A 20,630-nucleotide genomic window follows, 5' to 3' on the forward strand; every position below is an offset into this window, starting at 1 on the left:
TTTGCCCCTGCTGACGATTGCTGTCACCGCACCTGGGCCGTGACCTCTGCTCCCAGAGCCTGGAAGTCTCTCCGGCTGCTGGCTCGAAGGGCTGATGGGCTCGGGGCAGAGGGACTTAGAGACAGAGACTCGAATACAGAGGGGCTTGGGGGCCTGTAGGGGCCTCGACTCCCTCCCTCCCTCCCTTTGGGCCACGGTGGGGGCCACGACGATGCCTTCCGGACGTGATGACTGGGGTCAGAGCCCGCCGAGTCCCCGCTAACAACCCCAGGCTCCCCAACCCTGGGCCATTGGTGATCTGACAGACAGCTCTCAATCAGGGGCCCAGGTTTCCCTGCCCCAGAGCAGGACAGGTCATCACACCTGGAAGGGACAGAAGCCTGTGATTAGATGGGCATGAGTGTGGCCAAGCCGCCTGCTGCGGGGTCAGGAGTGCCAGCCCAGTGCCCGGCTGTGACCAGGTGGCAGCCAGGCCACGATCCCGCTGGGCCCCACCCCCAGCGTGATGCTGACTTTGTGTGAATCAGAAAGTGCCCTGCTGGGCCCCCTGCCCTTTGCCCACACGCCTGTCCAGGGTCGGCAGTGTCCCCAGGCCACAGGGCAGTGCTGGGGGACACTCACCCATGGGCAGGGCCTAGCTGGCAGTGTGACCTCCGAGGTCAGGTGGTCCAGCTGCAGGTGTAGACCCAGCCGCCTCCCATAGGACCAGCCGTGCCCTCAGGTGGAGCAGGGCGTTGGCCCAGCTGCCTTCACCATGCCCAAGGATCACATCTCCAGCTCGAAGACCCCTCGCCTCCTAAGACCCCTCCTTGCACCAGGCTGCCCTTTGGACTAGGCTTCAGGGCTGGGCAGGGTCGTCCCAGGGGGTGGGTCTGGCCAGGGCGTAGGGCTCCACTGTGACCGACCTGGGAGCAGCAGAGAGCAGGCGGCCTAGGAGCAGCAGAGCCTGGATCTGGGTTGGCCGGGGCCCTGGGCCAGCTCTGGTCAGCGGGGGGTGGCAGGCTAAGCCCGGCCAGCTTCGAGAACCAGGACAGTGACGCCTTCTCTCCTCTTCTTGCTTGGCACTTTCTGGCTTGCCCAACCCCAGCAGGGTCACTGCTCCCCTCCTACCTGGCACCTGGCGATTTGCCAGGGTTGGGATGTCCAGGCCCCAGGAGGCACTCCGAAGCTATCAGGCTGGGCCCGAGACTGCCCACGGCACCCCCCACCCCTGGCACCCAGGGTCCTGCCCCCAGGCCTGCCTTCCACCAAGGCCTCTGGGGGGGGACACGTGGGTGGGTTCAAGGTTCACGGAACTGCTGGGTCGCCTGGGCCCCCCTGCTGCCCGGACCCTGCCCACCCCGGCACCCGCCTTTCTCCACCATCCCTGCGGCTTGAGGCCGCCCTTCTGCTGTGCGTACCCACAAGGAGCTATTTAAAGCGGGCTTTGTGACTGCCTCAGGCACCCACGCAGCGAGGCCGCCCGGGCAGGAGCCTTGCCTGATTCTGCAAGCAGCAGCCACTCCCTCTAGCCTGCAGGCTGCTGCTCCTGCCCACACATCTGCGTGGCCGGGAAGAGGGACGGGCAGGGGCTGCTCCTGCCCACGTGTCTGCAGGGCCAGGAAGAGGGACGGGCAGGGCTGGCGCTTTTGAAACACAAGTTCTATTCCGTGGTGATGACACGCGCAGACTGAAGGCCAGGGTGATGGAGGCTTGCAGTTGAGAAGAGCTGGCTCGGGGCGGTGATGTCAGCGTCTCTCGTGAAGGGGCACCTGAGCCGGGTCAGTGGGGTGGGGGCGGCCCGGGCTCTGTACGCACCTCCTTCCAGCAGGGACGGTCTCAGAGGGCTGGTGGCTTCCTGGGCTGTGGTTTCTGGCAGAGGCTGGGAGCCGTGTGCTGCCAACGTAGACTCCTGGATGCCTCCCCGAGAGCCGGGGCAGCTCTTCCCCAGGCTGGAGGTGCTGGCGCATCAGGGGGCGGCCCCTCAGCTCCCCCTCACCTGCAGCAGGGGCAGGAGGGGCACTGACCCAGTGAGGCACCCGGCCTGCCTGTGGCTTGGAGCCCACACCTGGGGCAATGTTTGGGTTCCCTCGAAATCAGAGCTGGAGACAAGGACTCGGTGGGGGGGGGGACTGGTTTCCTGGGGTGGCTGTAACGAAGTACCACAGACTGGGGACCTTAAAGCAATAGAAGCTCACACTCTCGCAGTTCTGGACACCAGAGCCTGGGATCCGGGTGTGGGCAGGCCTGGCCCCTCCGGGAGGCTCTGAGGGCGAGTCTGTCCCAGGCCTCAGTCTCCCCAGCTCCTGGCACTGCTCGGCTGGTAGACACACGGCCCCACCGCTGCCTCCGTTGTCACGCGGCCTTCCCTCTGGGTGTCCTTCTGATGACATCAGAATCAGGGCCTCGTAACCCAGGACAACTTCATCTTAACTGATGGTCGCTGCAAAGACCCTATTTCGAAACATGCTCATATTCTGAGGTTCTGGGTGGACATGGATTTGGGGGGCAGCGTTCATCCCAGGACAGAGGGTGACACCCCAGACGTGGGAGCAGGGAGTGAGGAGAACGGAGGAAGGAGGGACAGGCTACAGGGTGCCTGGCTGGCCTGGGATGACCAGGTCCTCATCCCTCTGGGGACACTACGAGCCCGGCAGAGTGGGCCCCGGCTTGTCTTGGGAAGAAGGAGGGGCTGGGGCCTTACCACCAACTACCCCCCACCCAGGGCTGCCTGCCTACAAACTGAGCTCTGGGGGGCGCTAGAGGCGACTGCTGCTTCCAGCCAGTGCAGCGCACGTCTGCTCAGGCGGTGCTGGTTCTTCCCAGTGGTGGCTGTCACGGCAGCAGGACCCAGGACAGCGAGGTTTAGTGAAACAAGCCAGTCAGTGCCACGGCTGTGGCCCGTGGGCTGCAACCAAGGGGCCTCCTCTCCCGTCTCCCCTCGTCCCACCAGCGCTTCTGTTCGCTTCAGTTACCTCCTGCTGCGGTGACCAGACTCTGGTCCCAAAGGACGAGCCTCAGTCACCTCGTCCTTGCTGGGTGCCAGTTGCTGCCATGGCACATTCTGCGTCCCCGGACGTGGGAGCCCAGGAGGCGAATCCTGCAAACTTTAACGTCAAATGTGTTGCTTGGACTTTGGCCTTCAGAGGTTCCCCATGCACACCTTCACTGCTCTTCTTTTATGTGACTCTGGAGTAGGACTGGGTGGCACCATGGTCCCTTGTCACCTTGGACACATCTGTGTCCACCGTGGGCACAGCCACAAACCAGCGGGCGTGCCTTCCCTGCCCCTTGATTTTAGGGTCTCCAGCCCCACGCAAGGCCGTGGACTTGAGCTGGCGGCGGTGTCACTGGGCGGATGCCCTCACCCCAGCCCGCACCTGCTGCAGGGCACCCTGCTCCGCGCCCCCTCCAGACCTGCATCCGGTGTGACGTTTGTGGCCTCCCCTATTCCAAGAAGCCCGCCAAGGACTGTGAACTTGCAATGAGTCAGGAGTCCTGGCGTGACCAGAACTTCCCTGATGAGGCTGAATCCTGAATCCGGGTGGGACTTGTCTGCCCTCTGGCCAGCAGGTCCAGTTAACACCACGTCCGCCATGAGACAAATCTGCTTGGTGTGTGAGCCAGCACCCCTCCCCTCTCCGAGGCACTCTGGTTTCCTTCCAGACCCTCCCATTCCCACAACTGGGCCCACGGCTGTGCCTCTGACAGTTGTGTGCCCACAGCCACGCCTCTGCTATTTCCGGACCCACGGTGGGCCCTCCTGGTCACGCTGGCCACACAGCTCCAGGTCAGCCATCCTGGAGCTCCCCGGCCGCACTGGACCCTCTTGCTTGCACCTTTCCTGCTGTGCTAGGGAAAGGCACGTCTTCCAGGTCCCTGGGGACCCTGTCAGGTGGTGGCTCCTGTGCACTCTCCCCAGTAGCCCCAGCCCAAGACTTCAGGCCCCTCTTCACACTCCTCCAAAGACGTTCCAGAGTCTCCAGCATCGCGTCCCAGCTTGAGGGAGCAAGGCCCCATGCACGAGGGCTGCTTCCATCTCACTCGGATGGCCAGCCGTTGGCCGTCAGTGAGCCCCACATCACGTCAATGAGCTTTCCCCGCCCAGCCTCATAGACCGTGCCCCCGTCCGACGTTCTCCAGGGCCACACGCGACCAAGGTTCCTGCAGGACAGACTAGCCGGGAACTGCAGTTCCTCTGGGAGCAAGCTGTCCCCTTCCGTACCAGGTACTGGACACCCCCGCTCAGGCCGTGCTGAGACTCGGTGCCAGCTGGTGTCTGGAGCAGTGAGGGAAGGCAGGGGCAGACTCTGCAGAGGGTGGGGTCGTGTGCCCCTGAAGATGTGCTAAGTCCTCACTCCTGGCGCCTGTGAGTGTGATGTAGGAAGCAGGGTCTTTGAAGAGGCAATCAAGATGCAGGTTAAGATGAAGCCCTATTGGATTAGGGAGGACCTTGCACCCAAATCCAACTCCTAGTGTCCCTACTCAAGAAGAGGACATGCAGGGAGACGGAGGGTGGCCAGGCGAAGACAGAGGCAGAGATGGCAGTGATGTGTCTCCAAGCCAAGGGACGTCCAGGAGCCTGTAAGCCCGGCGGCATCTCCGGGAGAGGCCTGGGTCCAGAAGGGACCAGCCCTGCCAGCACCTGCACCTCGGACTTCTGGTCTCCAGACTGACGGTCGATTTCTGCTGTTCTAAGCCTCCCAGTTCGTGGTCCTGTGTTTCAGTGGCCACAGGAAATGCACACAGCAAGCACCTGGCAAAGGCGTCCATCTCTGGTGTATTTTTAGGGAGTCCTGATCAGAGGAGCCTCCTTTCCACAAAGAAGCAGGATAGATGCTGGGGTACAAGGGCCTCAGGTGGGTTCACTCGTCAGGACCCCAGACCAGGCCTCAGACCCTGCGACCCCCGCAGGGTCCTGATCTCAGCACGGCCACACGACCAGTCTTCTTGGCGGGTCTGTCGTCTCATCTAGACTTGGACCTTGGGCCCGATTCTCAGCCCCATCTGCCTGTGGCTACAGGAGACGGGGTTTCTTTGAGCCCTGACCTGGAGGACTTTGCGGCTTTCTCCGCATGCCCTCCAGCCGCAGTCGGCTCCGGACTCCGCGGTGGTGAGGGTGTGCGGGCTGTCATCCCCACCCCACAACCCACCAGCCGGTGGTGGTGGGGGGCCCTCGCCTTCACGCCGTTGAACGACCCGACTCCACAGCCACCTCCAGGACCCGAGAGCAGAGACCACTGCAAGGGCTCCACTGCAGGCGGTGGAGTCTGCGTCCTGGGCTGTCCCTGTTGGGGCGTGGGTCCATCCCTGGAGCCCCACTGGAGCCCCTCGGCATTGTCCTCCAAGGAGGGTCCACCAGGGTCCAAGCCCTGTCGGTTGAGGGCTGCCCTGAGGGACGTCAGCTCCCCCACTTCCAGGCTGCCCTGCCCGGGCTGAGCACGTTAGGGAAAGTCCTGGGGGGCGGGGGACAGCTAGGGTAGGACGCTGCCCATGTGCCTGGGGACTGTCCACCCCACTGCTGCGAAATTGGAGGCAAGCGGAGGGGACCAAGAACCCCTACAAGCAAGAGGTTCTGGATTTCCAGGGTTGTAGGGCGACTGCCTGGGGGAGACGAACACGCTGTTCTCTCCTGGTTGAGAAGTCCTGTGACGCGGTGGCTGGCGTGTGGGCGCTGGCGCTGGGTGCCTGGTTAGCCTCAGCTCTACCGTTTCCCGCACACAGCCAGTGACTAACCCCCCTGAGCTGGGTATCGCCACCTGTAAACTGGGGTAATGATGGTACCCGGCCGTGGTCAGCATGAATTGGTGTGATTAGAAAAACTCACTTAGAACAGCGCCTGTCACCTCGTGGCACCCAGTAGGTTAGTAGGTTCGTGGCTGGCCGGATACCCTCTGCGGGGCTGGGAGTCGGCCAGCAGAGGAGAGTTGCAGGAAGGAGAGGTGGTCAGTGTTTGGGCTTAGCTATTCGAAATAGGATTTGCAGCAAGACGATAGACTTGCCATTCAGGCTGGGTCTTGAGAATTCCCTGAACTCTCAGCCTCCACCGAGCACAGCCAGGGCGACTCCGGGAGACGTGGACAACCCTCAGTGCGCAGGGCCCTGGGACGGAGTGGACCCTAGGAATGGGAGAGCCCGCCCAGGGAGGGGCTGCAGGAAGGAGAAGGCAGACCAGGGCGGGAGGAAGGGGTCTCCTCCAGACCCACAGGAGCTGACTGTGCCTGCGTCTCCACCACTCCAAGTTCAGTGCCTTCACGCCATGGACGCAGCAGCAGACACCACACCGGGGGTGCTGCAGAGGGCTGGCTTCCCAGCACGGCGGGGGTGCGGTGCCCAGGAGAAGGCACACGTCGGGGGCACCTGCTCCCATCCCGGACGCAGCACAGCTTAGGGGTGGAGTGGAGGGGCTGGACGTGGGGCCAGACCGGGAAGGGACCAGCCTGCCCTCTTGAGCCTCTGGGGTGCCTGCCCTCGGTCCACTGAGGCCGAGGGAGATGAGCTTCCAGGGAGGCTGGGGCTCCACTGGGGGGCCAAGGAGCTGGAGGCCAACCAGGACACCAAGGGGGACCCTGAGGGAGGACTGCTGGGCCCAGCCGTTAGGAAGCAGGGCCCCCGTTTCCAGCTGGGAGGCCGTCTCCCATGAGCCTCTGTTTCTGCACAGCCTGTAAGCAAGATGCTAACCACCTTTGGTTCTGGGCCGTCCCTCCAAGGAGGCCTGATGCATGCACAGCTTGGAATTACCCCCTTCAGGCAGCGAGGCTCTTCGTTTTCTGCCCAGTATAAACTATCTGGGTTCCCTGGCCTCCGGTTTGTCTCCTGGAATGGAAGCCACTGGCTGGGCAGCGCCCACCTGGGCTGCCTCCCTCGGGCTGGCCCCTCCCCAGGTGGGCCCAGCGGCACAAGCACCTGGACGGGGTGGCCATGGGTTTCCATTCCTTGGGCTGGGATGCCCCGCAGCCCCGCCCTCTTCCCTGGGAACCAAGGGCCACCCAGCCCAGCCGCAGCGGCTGTCCCAGGAACTGTCAGGCTGGGTGGCTTCACCTGGAGGCTGTCCTCCTCAGGTCGACCCTGAAGGCACAGCTCTTGGGGCTCCCCTGAGGCGCCGTGTGAGGAGGCAGACAGGGCCCTGAGGTGCCTGCCCTGGTACCTGTGCTGGACCCCTGGAAGGTGCCACACCTCTCAAACTTGCAGAGCCCCAACTACCCACCCAGGTGGGTGCTGCAGAGGTTAAATGAAGCCCTGTCCTGAAAGCAGTTGTCACCCCAGCTGCTCTGCCCGGGGAGGGTGGTCAGGGCTCATCGAGGGCTGAGGGCTGCCTCTGGGTGCAGCTGGCTGTCCCTGGGCCCCGCCCACAGGAGGCTCCTGACCCCGGTGACAAGGCCCCCAGGGATTGTCTCCCCGCACGGGGAAGCTGGGGCACTTTCTGCAGCCGGGCTGGCGGCCTTCAGGCCTGTCCATCTGCTGGGCAAGGCCCTGCTTGTCCATCTGCTGGTTTGCTGGGGCACCCGGCAGGGCACCCCCTCCTTCTGTCCCAGCGGGGCCACACCTGCCTGGCTCCTGCACGAGCCCAGATGCGTGTGTGTGTATGTGTTTGCGCATGCACGGGCACGTGTGTGTGCAACTTTCCATCTCAAGGGCCACGCGCAGCCTGCGGTCATCCACGTCACCTCCCACCCTCGACCCTGCAGCTGTGTGGGCAGCAGACGCCTGTCTGCGACCGTCTGCGTTGTCAGTTCTCCCCTTAGAGTGGGCACCCAGAGCACAGCGAACAGACCAAACGCTGAGGCCATGCCGCTTGCTCCCAGGCAGTCACAGCCCCGCCTCTCGCTGGGACTCGGCCTCCCTGGACAAGCCTTCTGGAAGCAGTGCCAGGACGTGGGCCACGCCCACCGGGGGTCTCAGGCTTTGACGGGCCAGCTCAGCGAGGCGGGGGCACCACAGCCAGGTGGGTGTGGCGCAGGGGGCTGGGTGCGGCTGGGCGAGGATGGACCAGGGCTCGGGTGGACAGTCGGAGACCTGCCCCAGCTCTGCCGCTGCGTCCTCCGGCCCGTGGTGCTTCGTGTTGCTGAAACAGCGCTCCCCCAGCATCGCCATGGTGACCGAGCTTTGGCTGCTGCCTCCTCAGCCCATCAGGCTGCTTTGGGTTTTAAATATAATTGCAGGCGGCCGAGGGGATGTGAAAGCGGGACACACTCCACTTCCCAGCGGCCACAGGATGGGAAGCACCCATGCCGCCACGGTGCTCTGACCCCGACTGTCGTAGGCTCCATTCTGTGGGCACACCCAGCCTGAAGAGAGATGCGCGGCGTGTCCCAAAAGGCCTGGGTGGGGCTGGCGGTGATGCCACATCCCAGCCCTGTGATCCTGGACCAAGCACTAGGCCGCCCTGACCCTCAGTGTCTTCATCCAGAGAGTGGGCCCTGATACCCACGTCCGAGGAAGGCAGAGCAGGTGATACCTGGTACAGGGCATGACCCTGGGGTTCCTGGTGTCGCGGACGGCCCTGGGACACGTGGACGGCCCCAGGACACGCAGACAAGGTGAGGCTCAGCAGGGGTATATGGGAAGCCCAGCAGCGCCCAGCAAAGCTGCTCTGCAGCCTCCCCGCTCCAGGCCCTGGACACAGCAACACCCCCTCCCAGGGCTCTCCGGCCCCTGCGGCACCTCCTCCAGTGCACGCACACAGACCACACTCAGGTACACAGACACACGCAGACGGTCTGTCTGGGTCCCACCGCAGACGGGCCTCCCAGTGCTTTTAAACAGGGACCATTTAATGTAAGCGGTGCTTAAACCGCGGACGAGACTGCAGGCAGAAGGCAGGCTGAGCCAGGGTGCCCACGGGGGATGGCTTTGCAAAGGGCCCTCCCCAGGCTGGCCCCCGGGCCCGGGCTCTGGACGTGTGGCTGGGCAGAGCCCCCATGTGTCCTCACCTTCCCGCGCCCGGGACCCCACGAGCTGTTCCGCGGCCGCCGGCCGTGTCCCGCAGCGCCCTCTACTGGGAACGCACAGCACTGCGCCCACGGGAAGGAGCCTGGGGGCGGGGTGGGGGGGGTATGGCGCGCCACACCCTGCAAGGCTCGGAGGTCCCACCACCGTGAACGGCCCGGCCCCCAAACCAGCAGTGCTGGGGGAGAAACCCTCACCCTCACTTCGGAGGAAGTCCATCTATAATGGTGCAACCGGGGCTGAGAGGCGCACGGTTGCACGCAGACACACGTGTACTGACACACCTGCACGGACAGGGACGCAGGCCCCTGGGAGTCTGCTCCCTGCCGCCCACCTGCCTCCCTCCTCCACTGTCCTTCTCATGGCCCACTGCAGCCTCCCTTCTGGGGACCTGGTCAGGCCCCGTCGCCCCAACAAAGCTGCCACGGCTGTGACCTGTCCCCCTGCCAGCGTGTGGGCCAAGTCAGCCCCCAGTCCCACACGACTCCTGGCACCCTGTCAGCAGCCCCTGCATGAGCGAAGGAGCCAGTGAAGCAAATGTTGTCACCTGAAGCAGCCTCTCCAGATCCTGAGACCCGACACAAAGACAGGAAACATCTGTGGCCTGTCCGTCCCACAGCTGTGTGTGCCCAGCGTCTGGCAGCGAGTGTCCCAGGCTCTCCTGTGACCTGTGTGGTCCTCGCCAGGCCCCACTCAGGGCGGTGTCACACCTGGTGGGGTGACCACACCCCCACCTCACGGCTCACGGAGATGCCAGAGCCCGCCACTCACCTCTTCCAGGGCAGCCCCATGCGCGGACTTGGCACAAATGCAGCCTGTGAACTTGGATGAGGAAGGACCCCTTGCGAGGGGCCACTGACCCCCTGGGAGGCCTCTGTTTCTGTCTGATGAGGTCTCACTGAGCATAAACTCCACCCGACCTGCCCCTTTCACCTGAAGGATCTCTAAGTTTCTGAAAGTATCTCACAAAGAACATTTATCAGAGAAAACCAGGGGTGGGGTGAGCCTGGCACCATCTTCAGGGAGGGGCCTGAGCCCGAGGCCAGGACCCCGCTCTTCCGTGCCCTGGCAGAGCCCTCCCCACGCGCCCACAGCTGGGAGGAGGCACTCGGTGCGTCCCACCCTGGGTCCTGGGTCACAGGTGACAGGTGCAGGGCCTGGGGGCTTGTTGGGGGTGGTCCCCTCCCCCACACCGGCTGTGCTGTCCGAGTTCTACAGGGAGCCTCCATCACTTTTATAATCAGTTAGAAACAACATCTTCGTACTTTTCACTTTGGAAACAATAGGTGTTTGTGACCATGAAAGTATGAGATCTTGGTGGAAAATTGGGAAATACAGAAACTGTCCAGTGGTGAAGAGGACTGGACCTCAGCTGCCGGGCCCTTCAGGGGGTCTGTCCTGCCCACGCCTCCACCCAGGGGCCACCTCCCACACCGCCCCAGGCGCAGACAAGTCCTTGCGTGACGTTACTGCGCTGCAGACTGATGCCGGGGTGACCCCCAGAACAGGCCCGGGGTCCTAGGAGGACCACCCACTCCTAGTGCTTTAGAGGGGTCTTCAACTATTCGTCCATTCATTCATTCATTCCAGGTGTTCCAGATACCTGGAGATGCGGTGGGGATGTGATCCAGGTGGTGGGGTCACAGCTCCTGCCAAATACGCAAACACCCGGTGCCTGTCCCTCAGATCCAAGCCCTCTGCCCACAAGGCCCTCTGGGGGTGGGTCCGCCAGCTGCTGCATGGGGCAGTTATTTTCCAGAGCTTGTTGGTGAGGGGAACCCCAAAGCAGGAGCCTCCACCTTCTGGGGGCCTCAGGAAGTATTCTGAACACCACAGGTGACACATGTGCCCTCACCCTGGCCTGGGGCTGGACATGGTCAGAGATCCCTCTCCTGGAATAGGCCTTTCCCCTTCCCCAACCCCATGGAGAGCAGAGGCCCCACCCTCCAAAGCTGGCTGACCCCAAGCAGACAGTACCTCCCCTCCAGCCTTTCTCACCAGGACTGGGGGCTGAGGTTCCCATGTGGCATTCAGGTCTGCAGGTGGGGGCCAGTGACCACCAGGACACCCAGGACACCTGGGGCTCCCACCCTGGCAAGGGCTTCCCTGGGTAGAAACAGCTGTTGGGCCAGACTTGGGCTGTCATGTCGGGGGGCCTGGGATGGGGCACGTCCAAGAAATGTGCCCAGTGACAGGGCCGCTTGCTGGCTGGTCCTGTCTGCAGTGGGAAGTGGGCACGAAGAACTGGACTCACTGACCCCTCCTCGCTGACCTCACTGACCCCCACCACGCTGAGACAGGACAGCAGAATGCTGGGGGATACTGTGGGGCATCCTTGCTCCTCCCCAATCGCCAGGACGTGCCCATCCATGGCCATGAGCCAGGCTGGACTCACGACAGCCCAGGAGACACAGCCACCGTGCTGGCCAGGAGGCTGCATCCCACACGCTTGCTTCTGGGCTGCAGGGTCCTGCTCATTCCTGCGGCTCCCCTCCCTGGGCAAATGCTGGGCTCCACCCCCTTCACATGCAACTGACCTCCAGGGACCCCTCTGCCTGCGTTGGGGGTGGATGAAAACGGGCATCAGTGATGACGAGAAGACTCCAAAGAAGTGTGGGTCTGGGCACAGGTGCTCCCAGGAGATGGGATGGCACATGAGAAGGCCGAGGCCGATGCAGCTGGGTGGGCTGGGGCAATAGGAGACCACTTGGGAGGGCAGAAGGCCTGGGGTCCCTGAGGATGGAAACCACTGCAGGTTTTGAATGCCCGACAGACGGACATGGGCTGACTTATGTTTTACGGAAATTGGAGGCTGCTGCAAGAATCCCAGCATGGAGGGCGCGGCTCAGACCAGGTGGTAGCAACGGAAGTGGCCAGACGAGGCTGGAATCTGGGGGATGGGGGTGTGAGGAGGCAAAGGTAGCTCTGAGCTGAGAATGGAAAAAGGGCATGTCTGAGGGAGGTTTGGAAGCACGGGAGGGGTGAGGTGGGGGAATCTGAGCCTGGGGTGGTGCTTGGAGGTGGGCTTGAGCCGCTCAAGGGTCTCAGAGGACCAAAGAAGAGGTGGGGTTGGTAGGGGTGGGGTGGGGTGGCAGGAAGCAGCAGTGGGGGAGATGAGGAGAGGAGGGAGGGAGCAGAATCCTAGGGTGAGCACACTGTGAAGGGCCAACTAAGAAACAATCTGAGAATCAGCCACTGTATTTCAAACACAGGAGTTGGTGGTGATGGTGGGGGGAAGGGAGGGGCTCAGAGAAAGTGCAGGAGAGATAAAGTGGAGACAAGGGCTGCAGACAGCTCCAGGCAGGAGTTTTGTTGTGAAGAACTGAGAAATGGACCGATGGGTGGACGGGTGTGGGGTGCAGACTTTTTTTGTTTGTTTGTTTGTTTGTTTTCAAAGACGGGAACGTTCACAGCAGCTTAATTAGTGAGCAGTGGGCTGTCAACAGGTGTCTCGGCGGCCATCTCTGAGGAGAGCATGGGTTCTGTGACCTGTGTCTACTTGGTTCTCCAGGGACACCCCAGCACCTGGTACCAGGAGGCGCTAGGAAGCATCTCTGGAATGAAAGTGTGTGAATGGGAATTCCTTACAATTGTCCAGGTGAGGAGTGGCTTACCTAGGGCCGGAGTCCAGGGTCAGAGGTTGCCAACAGGGTGGGGTAGGGAAGGGGAGGGAGGCAACGGGTTCTGCAGGGGCGGCAGGGATGAGGCAGCTGCAGACCTCTTGAGTCTGGGGTGCCCACCTGGGCCCCGCAAACTGCAGGTTTGGGCTCCCTGGGATGCAACCAGCAAGGGATGGGTTCCTCAGGGAAAACCGGATCCCGCGTTTAAGGGGAATGCAGGCACCTGGGGGGCGGGGGTGTGGGTAGAGTTCGAGGCGACGGTCCAGAACAAATGCACGGTGTTAGTAAGACCCAAAGAAGCTGTGGATTCAGAAGTGAAGGTCAAGGGCGACCTGCACAAACGCGGTTTCCTTGTCCTGGACCGAGGAGTGGACTGGAGCAGAGGGGGAAGGCTAGCGAGTGTAGACAAACCTTCCGCAGCGGGAGGAGGGCGGCTGGGGCCGGGAGAACCAGCTGAACCCGCACCTGCCTGCGGTGACCTTCGCCGGGTTCTCTGCTCCTCGCAGTCTCCGCGTCTGTAAGCTGGCCGGACGCGGGTCACCGCAGTCTGAGCGCCGTTCGGAGTCAAAGGTCTGAGCGGCTGCCGCACTCCTCTAGGGAGACCCCTCCCCGCTGTCCCCTAGCTCAGCGGCTCTCAGACTAGCGCTCGCCCCGAATTCCCCGGGCTTGTTAGCAAAGACTGCTGGAGTTTCGACTCAACCAGTCTGGGTTGGGCCGAGGGCCCGTATTTCCAATAAGTTCCCAGGGCGCGCAGCCCAGGGGCCCCACCTGGGAACCGCGGCCCCGAGAGCCCACTTCACCGAGGGGCCAGCGCGCGGGGCGGGCGTGGGGCGCGCGTTGCCGGGCAGAGCGGGGCCGCACGCGCTCCCATTGGCCGCAGGTGGGGCCGCGCCCCGCCCGACAGGTAGTCCGCCCAGCGCCGCGCTATTGGGCCGAAGCCGCAGGGTCCCCCGGGGATTGGCCCAGGTGGCGGCCCCGCCTCGCCCTCATTGGCCGCAGGTGCCACCGCCCCCGCCCCGGGTCCGCCCGCCCCGCCGATTGGCCGCCGGCTGGGTCTCGGGTCGGCCATGTTCGGACCCCCCCGCCGCCGGCGAGCCCTGACGCCGGACTCCGTGCGCGTCCCCCGAACCCCCTGCGCGCGCCCGTCGGCCGCGCCCCCGCCCCGCCCCGCCCGCCGCCAAGTTCCGCGGAGTTGGCGGGACTCGCGTCCCTCGGACCCTGCGCCGCGCGCTCCCTTCCGCGTTCCACCGTCGGTCCCACCTGCGCCGCGGCCCGGCCGCTGGGGCTCCGCGCCATGGCCCGAGCGTCCGGGGCGCGGCGCTGACGGCGGCTGGCGGAGCGCGCCATGCCCAGCAGGACGGGCCCCAAGATGGACGGGAGCGGCGGCCGCGTCCGCCTGAAGGCGCACTACAACGGGTGAGCGCGAGCGTCCGACGGCGGAGCCCTGCCCGGGCCGGGGGCGTGTGCGTCGAGGCCCGCGGGGCGGAGGGCCGAGCCGGCGCCGGGAGCGGCCCCCGATCGCGCCGGCCGTCGGGGACCGTGTCGCCGCTACTTCGGGAGGCCGAAGGCTGTGGGCAGCCGGCCGTGGCGCAGGAGGGGTGGGACCGCGAGGCCACTCTGGGCGGAGGGGCGTCCCGGGAGGTCCTGACGCGCCAGCGCCTAGCGGCGGCGCCGGGCGAGGTGGGCGCTCCAGCGGGCTCGCTTGGACGTCACCGGCGGGAGAACTCGCGGGCAGGGCGGGGTCGCCGGGCCCGGCTCGGAGCGCGGCGGCCGCAAGGGTCTCTCCCTGCCTGGAGGAGATTTTCCTGGGCCCGGACTTGCCCGAAGGACCCTGTGGCGCCGGAGGCGGGCGTCGGGCACGGTCCACAGCCCCGGGCACCACTGTGTTGAGTGTCTCCCTGGAAAGTTCGTCAGAACATTAAGCCACAGACCCGTAAGGACGAAAGTTTCTCTCAAACTGTGAAAACTAACAGTTTTAAAAATCGAGGTTTTCCTGAACTTTTCCCAATTTACCGAGCCAGAGGTCTCCGTTTAACAAAAGTTTATTGACCGGAGAAGGCCAGGTGCGGTGAGTCCCCGGCGGTTGGACGAATGGAGGGCGCCTGGAAGGGCTGGGGCGCGGTTCCTTTGGTGACTGGACCTTTGGGACAGCCTCCGGGCCCTGCGTCCGCGCACTGCGCCCTGGATTCGACCTGCCTCGTTGTGAAGTGGGGCGAGGGGGCCTCACGGGGGTCAGTGACCGGAGCGCCCGGCCTGGCCCAGGAAGCGCTGGGTTCTTGGCCACCGGAGACCAGAACCCCTCTGCCCCTTCTAGCGCAGTGCAGACGGCGCTCATCGGAGAGCTAGGCGCCTTTGCCGCTGCTTCCCACCTGTCTTGGACTCCAGACGCCCGAGATCAGACCGGCTGCTCCCAGGGTCGCCTCTGCTGGGGGAAGGGGAAGGGAGCCGAACACTGGCCCGCAGTTGAACTTGGTGGTCCCCACTGTGGTGCACCCGAGGTGGGGCTTCAGGCTCTTGACCGGGTGACCACACCTTGTCTGGGTGTCTGTCAAGCCTCTCCTCCTGCCCTCTGCTGTCCTCAGCCTGATCACTTGGGAGCGGGGGGGGGGCGGCGGGGGGGCAGAATTGGTGGCAGAGCCCCACCGAAGGATTTCTGAGGGACGCTGGGCCAGCGCACCTCAGGAGGTTGGGGAATCTTGTCTTCTCTCCTGGAAGGATGGGCTGAACTGGCGAGATGCCAGCTAGGTCCTGGTCCTCATACTGGTCCTTCCTGCTTGCCCACTGCAAGGAACGGGGGTCTCAGTATCAGACATGGTCGTCCTCCCTGTCTGGAGCCATGGGATTGAGCAGCAAGCGGCTTTTGGAAAAATCAGAGTTGATTCCTAATGAAAGGAAGTCCACGCCCGGAGAGGCCAGGGGGTGGGTGGGAACCAGACCCCCTGCCTTCCCCCAGGCCCCTCCAGCACTGAGCCCGGGATGGAGGTGGGTGAGGCTGGAGTCTTGGGCAGAGTTCCCCGGAGCCCCTGGGAGTTCTGGCTGGGCAGCTGCTGGTCCTGTCCCTCGCCCCTCCCTCCCCTCCCTGGCTAGGGCCCCTGGAGAGTGCTTTGGTTACCGAGGGATAGGTGACCTGTTGAGTCCGGTTTCCCCAGGCTGATGGGGCCACACCCTACACTTTTCCTCTTCCTTCCATTCCCAACCTCTGCTCCTTCCTCTCTCCTCCCCTCCCGCTCCTCTTTCCCTCCTCCCTGTCACCCCCCCCCACTTCTGCCCCAGGCTCCACCATTCCTTCCCAGTCCAGCTTGCGCTCGCTCACTCCTCCCCATGCTCTTCCCAAAGTGCTCCGTGCTGGTGCCTCTCCCCCGGGACTGTCTGAGTTGGCAGACTTAGTCCTCAGAGCCCAGCACTGACGCTGGCACTGGAGAGCACCCACCAAGAACCGTGCTCACTGATCCAAACCCCGCAGGTCCAAGTGGAATTCTCTGCTGCTGCCTCCGGGAGGGAGGTTATTTTTAAGCAGCAGGGTCAGGAGCTGAGATGTGTTGAAGACACTGTTCTTAAAGGTGGGGGGGGGCTTCAGCGGCTCCCACTGGCGATGGCTTCTCCTAGTTGTCCTTTCCCGTCCCCCCACCTCTGCCACAGTCCCTCCAAAAGCTGGAGATCAGGGCCTCCCCCTCCACCAGCTGGGCCTTTGCAGGGCGTGTAGTCACCGGAGTCTGAAGTGGGGTCCAGCAGCTCCTGTGTCTTCAGGGGGTCCCTCGGTTGGGTGTGGAGACCCTGTTCTGCCAGGCTGAGTCTCAGAAGACCGCTTTTGTGAGATCGCAGAAACTTTTGACACAACACTGTAAACGGGCTATACTTCCATTAAAAAAAGAGAGAAAAAAAAATCACAGACACAGCTAGGCAGCACCGCAGTCTCTCCAGCTCCCGCTTGTCCAGATCCTTATCAAGGGCCTGCTCTGTGCATGGCCCAGGGCTGGATGCTGGGGCCTGGTCCCCTCCCAGGCACCCAGGGAACGACAGTCCCTCAGGCGGTTGCCTGACCGGCCTGAGCTGGCAGCCTCAGGGGGCCCTGTTTGCTCAGAGGGGCTGCCTGACTCAGGTTCGGGAGGACATTGGGCGTGGGGGTGGGACGGCCCCTCCCCGTGCATGCTGAAGTCCTGCCCTGGGTGGGGAAGAGCTGAATTGCTGTGGCTGGTGATAGGCCTGGTGTCCAGGGGCCCAGCCTCGTGTCAGGGCTTCCAGACTGCTGGGGGCCACTGCCTGGCCTCTAGGCCCTGAAGCACTGGCCGGGGGGAGGCTAGCTTCCACTTAGGGGCGGAACTGCGGGGTGGAGGGGTTCGTGGCACAGGGAGAGGTAAAAGGTGAAGGGATGGCAGACAGACTTCCAGGGATCCTGTCGCAGGTGGACCGGTGGATGCTGGGTCAGGGGCGAGTGTGCCTGGTACCAGTGTGGGTGACCCAGGGTGTTGGGGTGGGTGGGAGTGGGGGCTTGGTTTCTGGAGCCCCCACTGATGGACTGGGTGAGCCCTCTGTGTCTCAGTTTCCCCATCTGCAAGGATGCTACGGGCTGTGGTGCAGGTGGGCTGTGCTGGTCCCCGAGGAGCACGTGCTGAGGGTCTTTGAGCAGATATGGCCAGTTCCAGCAGGAAGGGGTGGGCAGCAGGGGGCCGTGATTTAAGCACACCCGGTGGTGAGACCTGTCCGTCCTCTTTGCCCCAGGGACATCCTGATCACCAGCCTGGACTCGGCCACCACCTTCGACGAGCTCTGTGAGGAGGTGAGGGAGATGTGCCGTCTGCACCAGGGCCACCCGCTCACCCTCAAGTGGGTGGACAGTGAAGGTAGGTTGGCATGTGTCCATCGGACTGTAAACCTCAGTCTGGGGAGGGGAGTGGGTGTGGCCCCTCGGGGGTAGGGGGAGGTGAAAACCCTGGGACTGAACTGGTCAAGTTTAACTAGCCAGCTTCCCCAGAGGGGACGTTGGAAACTGCTTCCTGGGAAGAGGTTGGCAGCAGGCGCGTGGAGGGCCTGGGTTTAGGGGTGGGAGGTGAGTGTCCCCCTGCAAGGCCTGCCCTGGTCTTGGGCCCCAGGGAGAGGCTGCGGGCCCCCTACCCGCCATGGGCAGGCCCTTACCCTCCTTACGTGACCTTCCTTTCTCGTGTCCTCGGCTTTTCTGGTGGCCCTAGTGTCGCCTCGTCCCGCTCCGTTCCTCCTCTCTCACAGTCAGGCATGCTTGTGAGAAAGCAAAGGGTTTGGGTTTGGGGGACGGTCCAGGAAAGACCCCCTCCTCTGGATGACTGTGCCTGGCACTGTCAGCCTGGCCGCGGGGGACAGGGCAGACACTCTAGCTGCGCCCCTTCCATCAGGGCCCGGCACGTGGGTGCTGGCTGTCTGCGTCTCTCTGCTCCTGTCCTGCAGCACAGGGCAGGGAGCCCTTCCGTCCAGTCTGGGGCTGCCTAGAAGAGTGTTCTCACTCACCCAAGCCGGGAAGCTAGCCCAGCTTCGCTCCGAGTGGCTTTCTCAGCTCTGCGTGGACTCGCTTCCCTGGGGGTTGGGGGACTCTGAGGCGGGGCTTGGACAGATGACTTGCTAGTCTGGCTGCTCTGGGACCCGCCAGCTCTGCTCTGGGCCACCAGTCACCAGCAGCAGGACTTTGCCTTCCCGAACTGGGGTCTGATGCCCGCCATCCTGAGCCCCTTGGCTTGGGCCTGCGGTGGCCTCAGCAATGTCTCCTGCCCGCCCAGGTGACCCCTGCACTGTGTCCTCCCAGATGGAGCTGGAGGAGGCCTTCCGCTTGTCCTGTCAGCACAGGGACGAAGGTCTCATCATTCACGGTCAGTGCTGGCCGGCGGGGCGGTCTGGGGAGCGGGGGGGCACCTCCTTGGCCATGGGCGTCTTTGTCGGGCCGGACGCCACATGGAAGGTCACAGTTTAAGATCTTAGCGTGACAGAGAATGTGCGGATGTGGAATAGGGTGCAGTTTGGCTTTGCTTTTTTCTCTTTCACGTTTTATCACTCCAGATACAATTGCTCTTCCCGGTAAAAAGTCAGAAACCCTCTTCTCCGGGTGAGTGCGCCTGGCCTTAGCCTGGGTGCCGGGGGCAAGACGGGAACTCTGCTGCGCCTCTTCTGTCAGATCGTGGCTGCAGAAGCTGGGCTCCGGCTGTCGGCTCTCACCACCCTTGTTTCCTGGGGGCCGGTATTGTCAGGGGTGTCAGTAGCCTGGGCTCGTTCATCTGCCCTCACCCTTCCCGGAGCTCCGAGGGTCTGGGACCCACGTGCCTGCAGGCAGAGCAGGGGACAGGGCTGCAGCCCTGCTCCGGGCTGGACAAGGCCCTCCCTCTGGCTTCCCCTAGGCTCACAGCCTCCCTCAGCCGGTGAACCTCAGCACTGGGCACTGTTCTCGATTCAGAGTAGCCGTTGCACTGAGGGCTTCAGACCGTGCCCCCGGTGTCTGCGGGACTGCACACTTGCCTCCGGCAGCGTGGCCGCCCTGGTGCAACTCGTCCTCGTGCGCGGGGCGCCGGCAGCTGAGCCCAAGAGCGGGGGCTGGAGCGCAAAATCGGGCGGGCGGGTGGTTAGAATACGCAGCTTTTGTACCCTTTCTGTGCCTGTGGCTAAATGTGAAGCCTACCGCAGGCCTCGTTTTTGGGGTGGTGACATCTGTGCGTTGGTTCTCAGCATTACAAAGTTTGGTGCTTTTAAAGTTCTCTTTACCTTTTAGTTAGGAGAAAGGCATTCAGCTAAGATGTATCGCGCGAGCTTCTGTTTAGTGGCTCATCGTGGAGGCTCCAGGTGTATTTAACATGCTGAGTTTTGAGCTCCTTCTTGAGTGAGAAGCAGTGGGATGAGTGTGCTTTCAAAAGTCAGTGTTCAGAGGAGCATCAGTTCTTGCCCGTCTCCACGTTGATTTATCAATACAGACCAGTTCTCCTCCGACGGCTGTCAGCCGGGTCTCTGACTGCTTTTTCCCCTGGATTTTTCAGGGCATCTCCAAGTCTTATCAGAGGGCATTTGGCACCTTGTTACCTGTCGATGTACTGGGTTCCAAGGCTCATTAACGAGCATCTCCCGAGAGTGGGCTCTCACCACGAGTGGGCTTTGTGGGCAGGTGCGTCCGGTCAGCCTGCCCCAGAGCAGGGCTTCTCGCGAGGCCGCAGTGGCACTGACGCACTGTCTCTCTCTCCCTGTGCAGTTTTCCCCAGCATCCCCGAGGAGCCAGGCATGCCCTGTCCGGGAGAAGACAGTGAGTACCACCTCTCTCCCACGGCGCGGGTCGTGGCCACAGTGGAGGTGTTGGTGCGGTGTGCCGGGAGGGGGAGGGTGGGTGATGGGTGGCCCGCGGCTCCAGTGCCCCTCGTGGGGCATCTAAAGGCAGAGTGGGCAGCTGATGTGACCGCATGTGGGGTTTTCACTGGTGCCTCTCTGCGCTTGGCTGAGTGTGTGTTCTGGCCAACAAGCCTGCCATCAGAGAGGGCACTGGCTTGGTCTGTTGGTGGCACAAGGGAAAGTCCAGAACATGGCCTGATCTCCCCCTGGTGGGAAGGGCCCTGGCTGTGACAGCTGGACGCTGGCCCCGTGCCCCTGCCCCAGCGACGACCACCCCAAACCTGGTGATCGGCCCCTCCAAGTCCATACTGGCCCCCGAGTAGTCCGCCCCACCCCGTCCCTCGGGGCAGGGCACCCCTGGCTGGGGCGTAGAGAAACTTCACACCAGCCACGCAGACCCTGCTCGGCCTCTGGCCTGGGGTGGGGGGGGGCCTGGGCCACAGTGGGTGCGTGTTGAGTTCGTTCGCAGGACTGGGCTCAGCCCCCTTCCCAGCAGGGCGTCGTCACAGGGTGGGCTCCAGTTCAGGTCCTGGGTGGAGCAGCGCCCTGTGTGGGGAGGAGCAGATTCAAGCAGAGGTGGGCCGAGCTTGTGTTGTCCATCGGACCCAGTGAACGTGTTCAGTGGGCAGTGAGCGTGTGAGTCTTGGATCTCGGGGAGGAGGTGGGGCTCGAGGTGGGTGTGGGGCCCTTGGCTCTGCAGAGGTTGTTGGAGGGAGCAGCCAGTGATCAGGACCGGGCTCTGGGGTCCCCCAA

At 63.6% G+C, this 20,630-nt stretch overlaps 1 protein-coding gene across 2 annotated transcripts in view; it reads left to right on the top strand.

The window, feature by feature from the left end:
* Positions 1 to 13,669: 13,669 nt before the first annotated feature.
* PRKCZ (protein kinase C zeta) overlaps positions 13,670 to 20,630 on the top strand; it is a 93,464-nt gene continuing 86,503 nt past the window's right edge. The window contains exons 1-4 of one of the 2 annotated variants that reach the window (XM_032494964.1): positions 13,894 to 13,964; positions 17,268 to 17,389; positions 18,293 to 18,382; positions 19,744 to 19,794. In XM_032494964.1, coding sequence (XP_032350855.1) covers positions 13,894 to 13,964; positions 17,268 to 17,389; positions 18,293 to 18,382; positions 19,744 to 19,794 — 334 coding nt within the window. Of the gene's footprint in view, positions 13,965 to 17,267; positions 17,390 to 18,292; positions 18,383 to 19,743; positions 19,795 to 20,630 lie in introns of both variants that reach the window. The other variant, XM_032494965.1, reaches the window with a different exon arrangement.

Source organism: Camelus ferus, chromosome 13 (genome assembly GCF_009834535.1).
Source record: "Camelus ferus isolate YT-003-E chromosome 13, BCGSAC_Cfer_1.0, whole genome shotgun sequence".
Lineage (NCBI taxonomy): Eukaryota > Metazoa > Chordata > Mammalia > Artiodactyla > Camelidae > Camelus > Camelus ferus.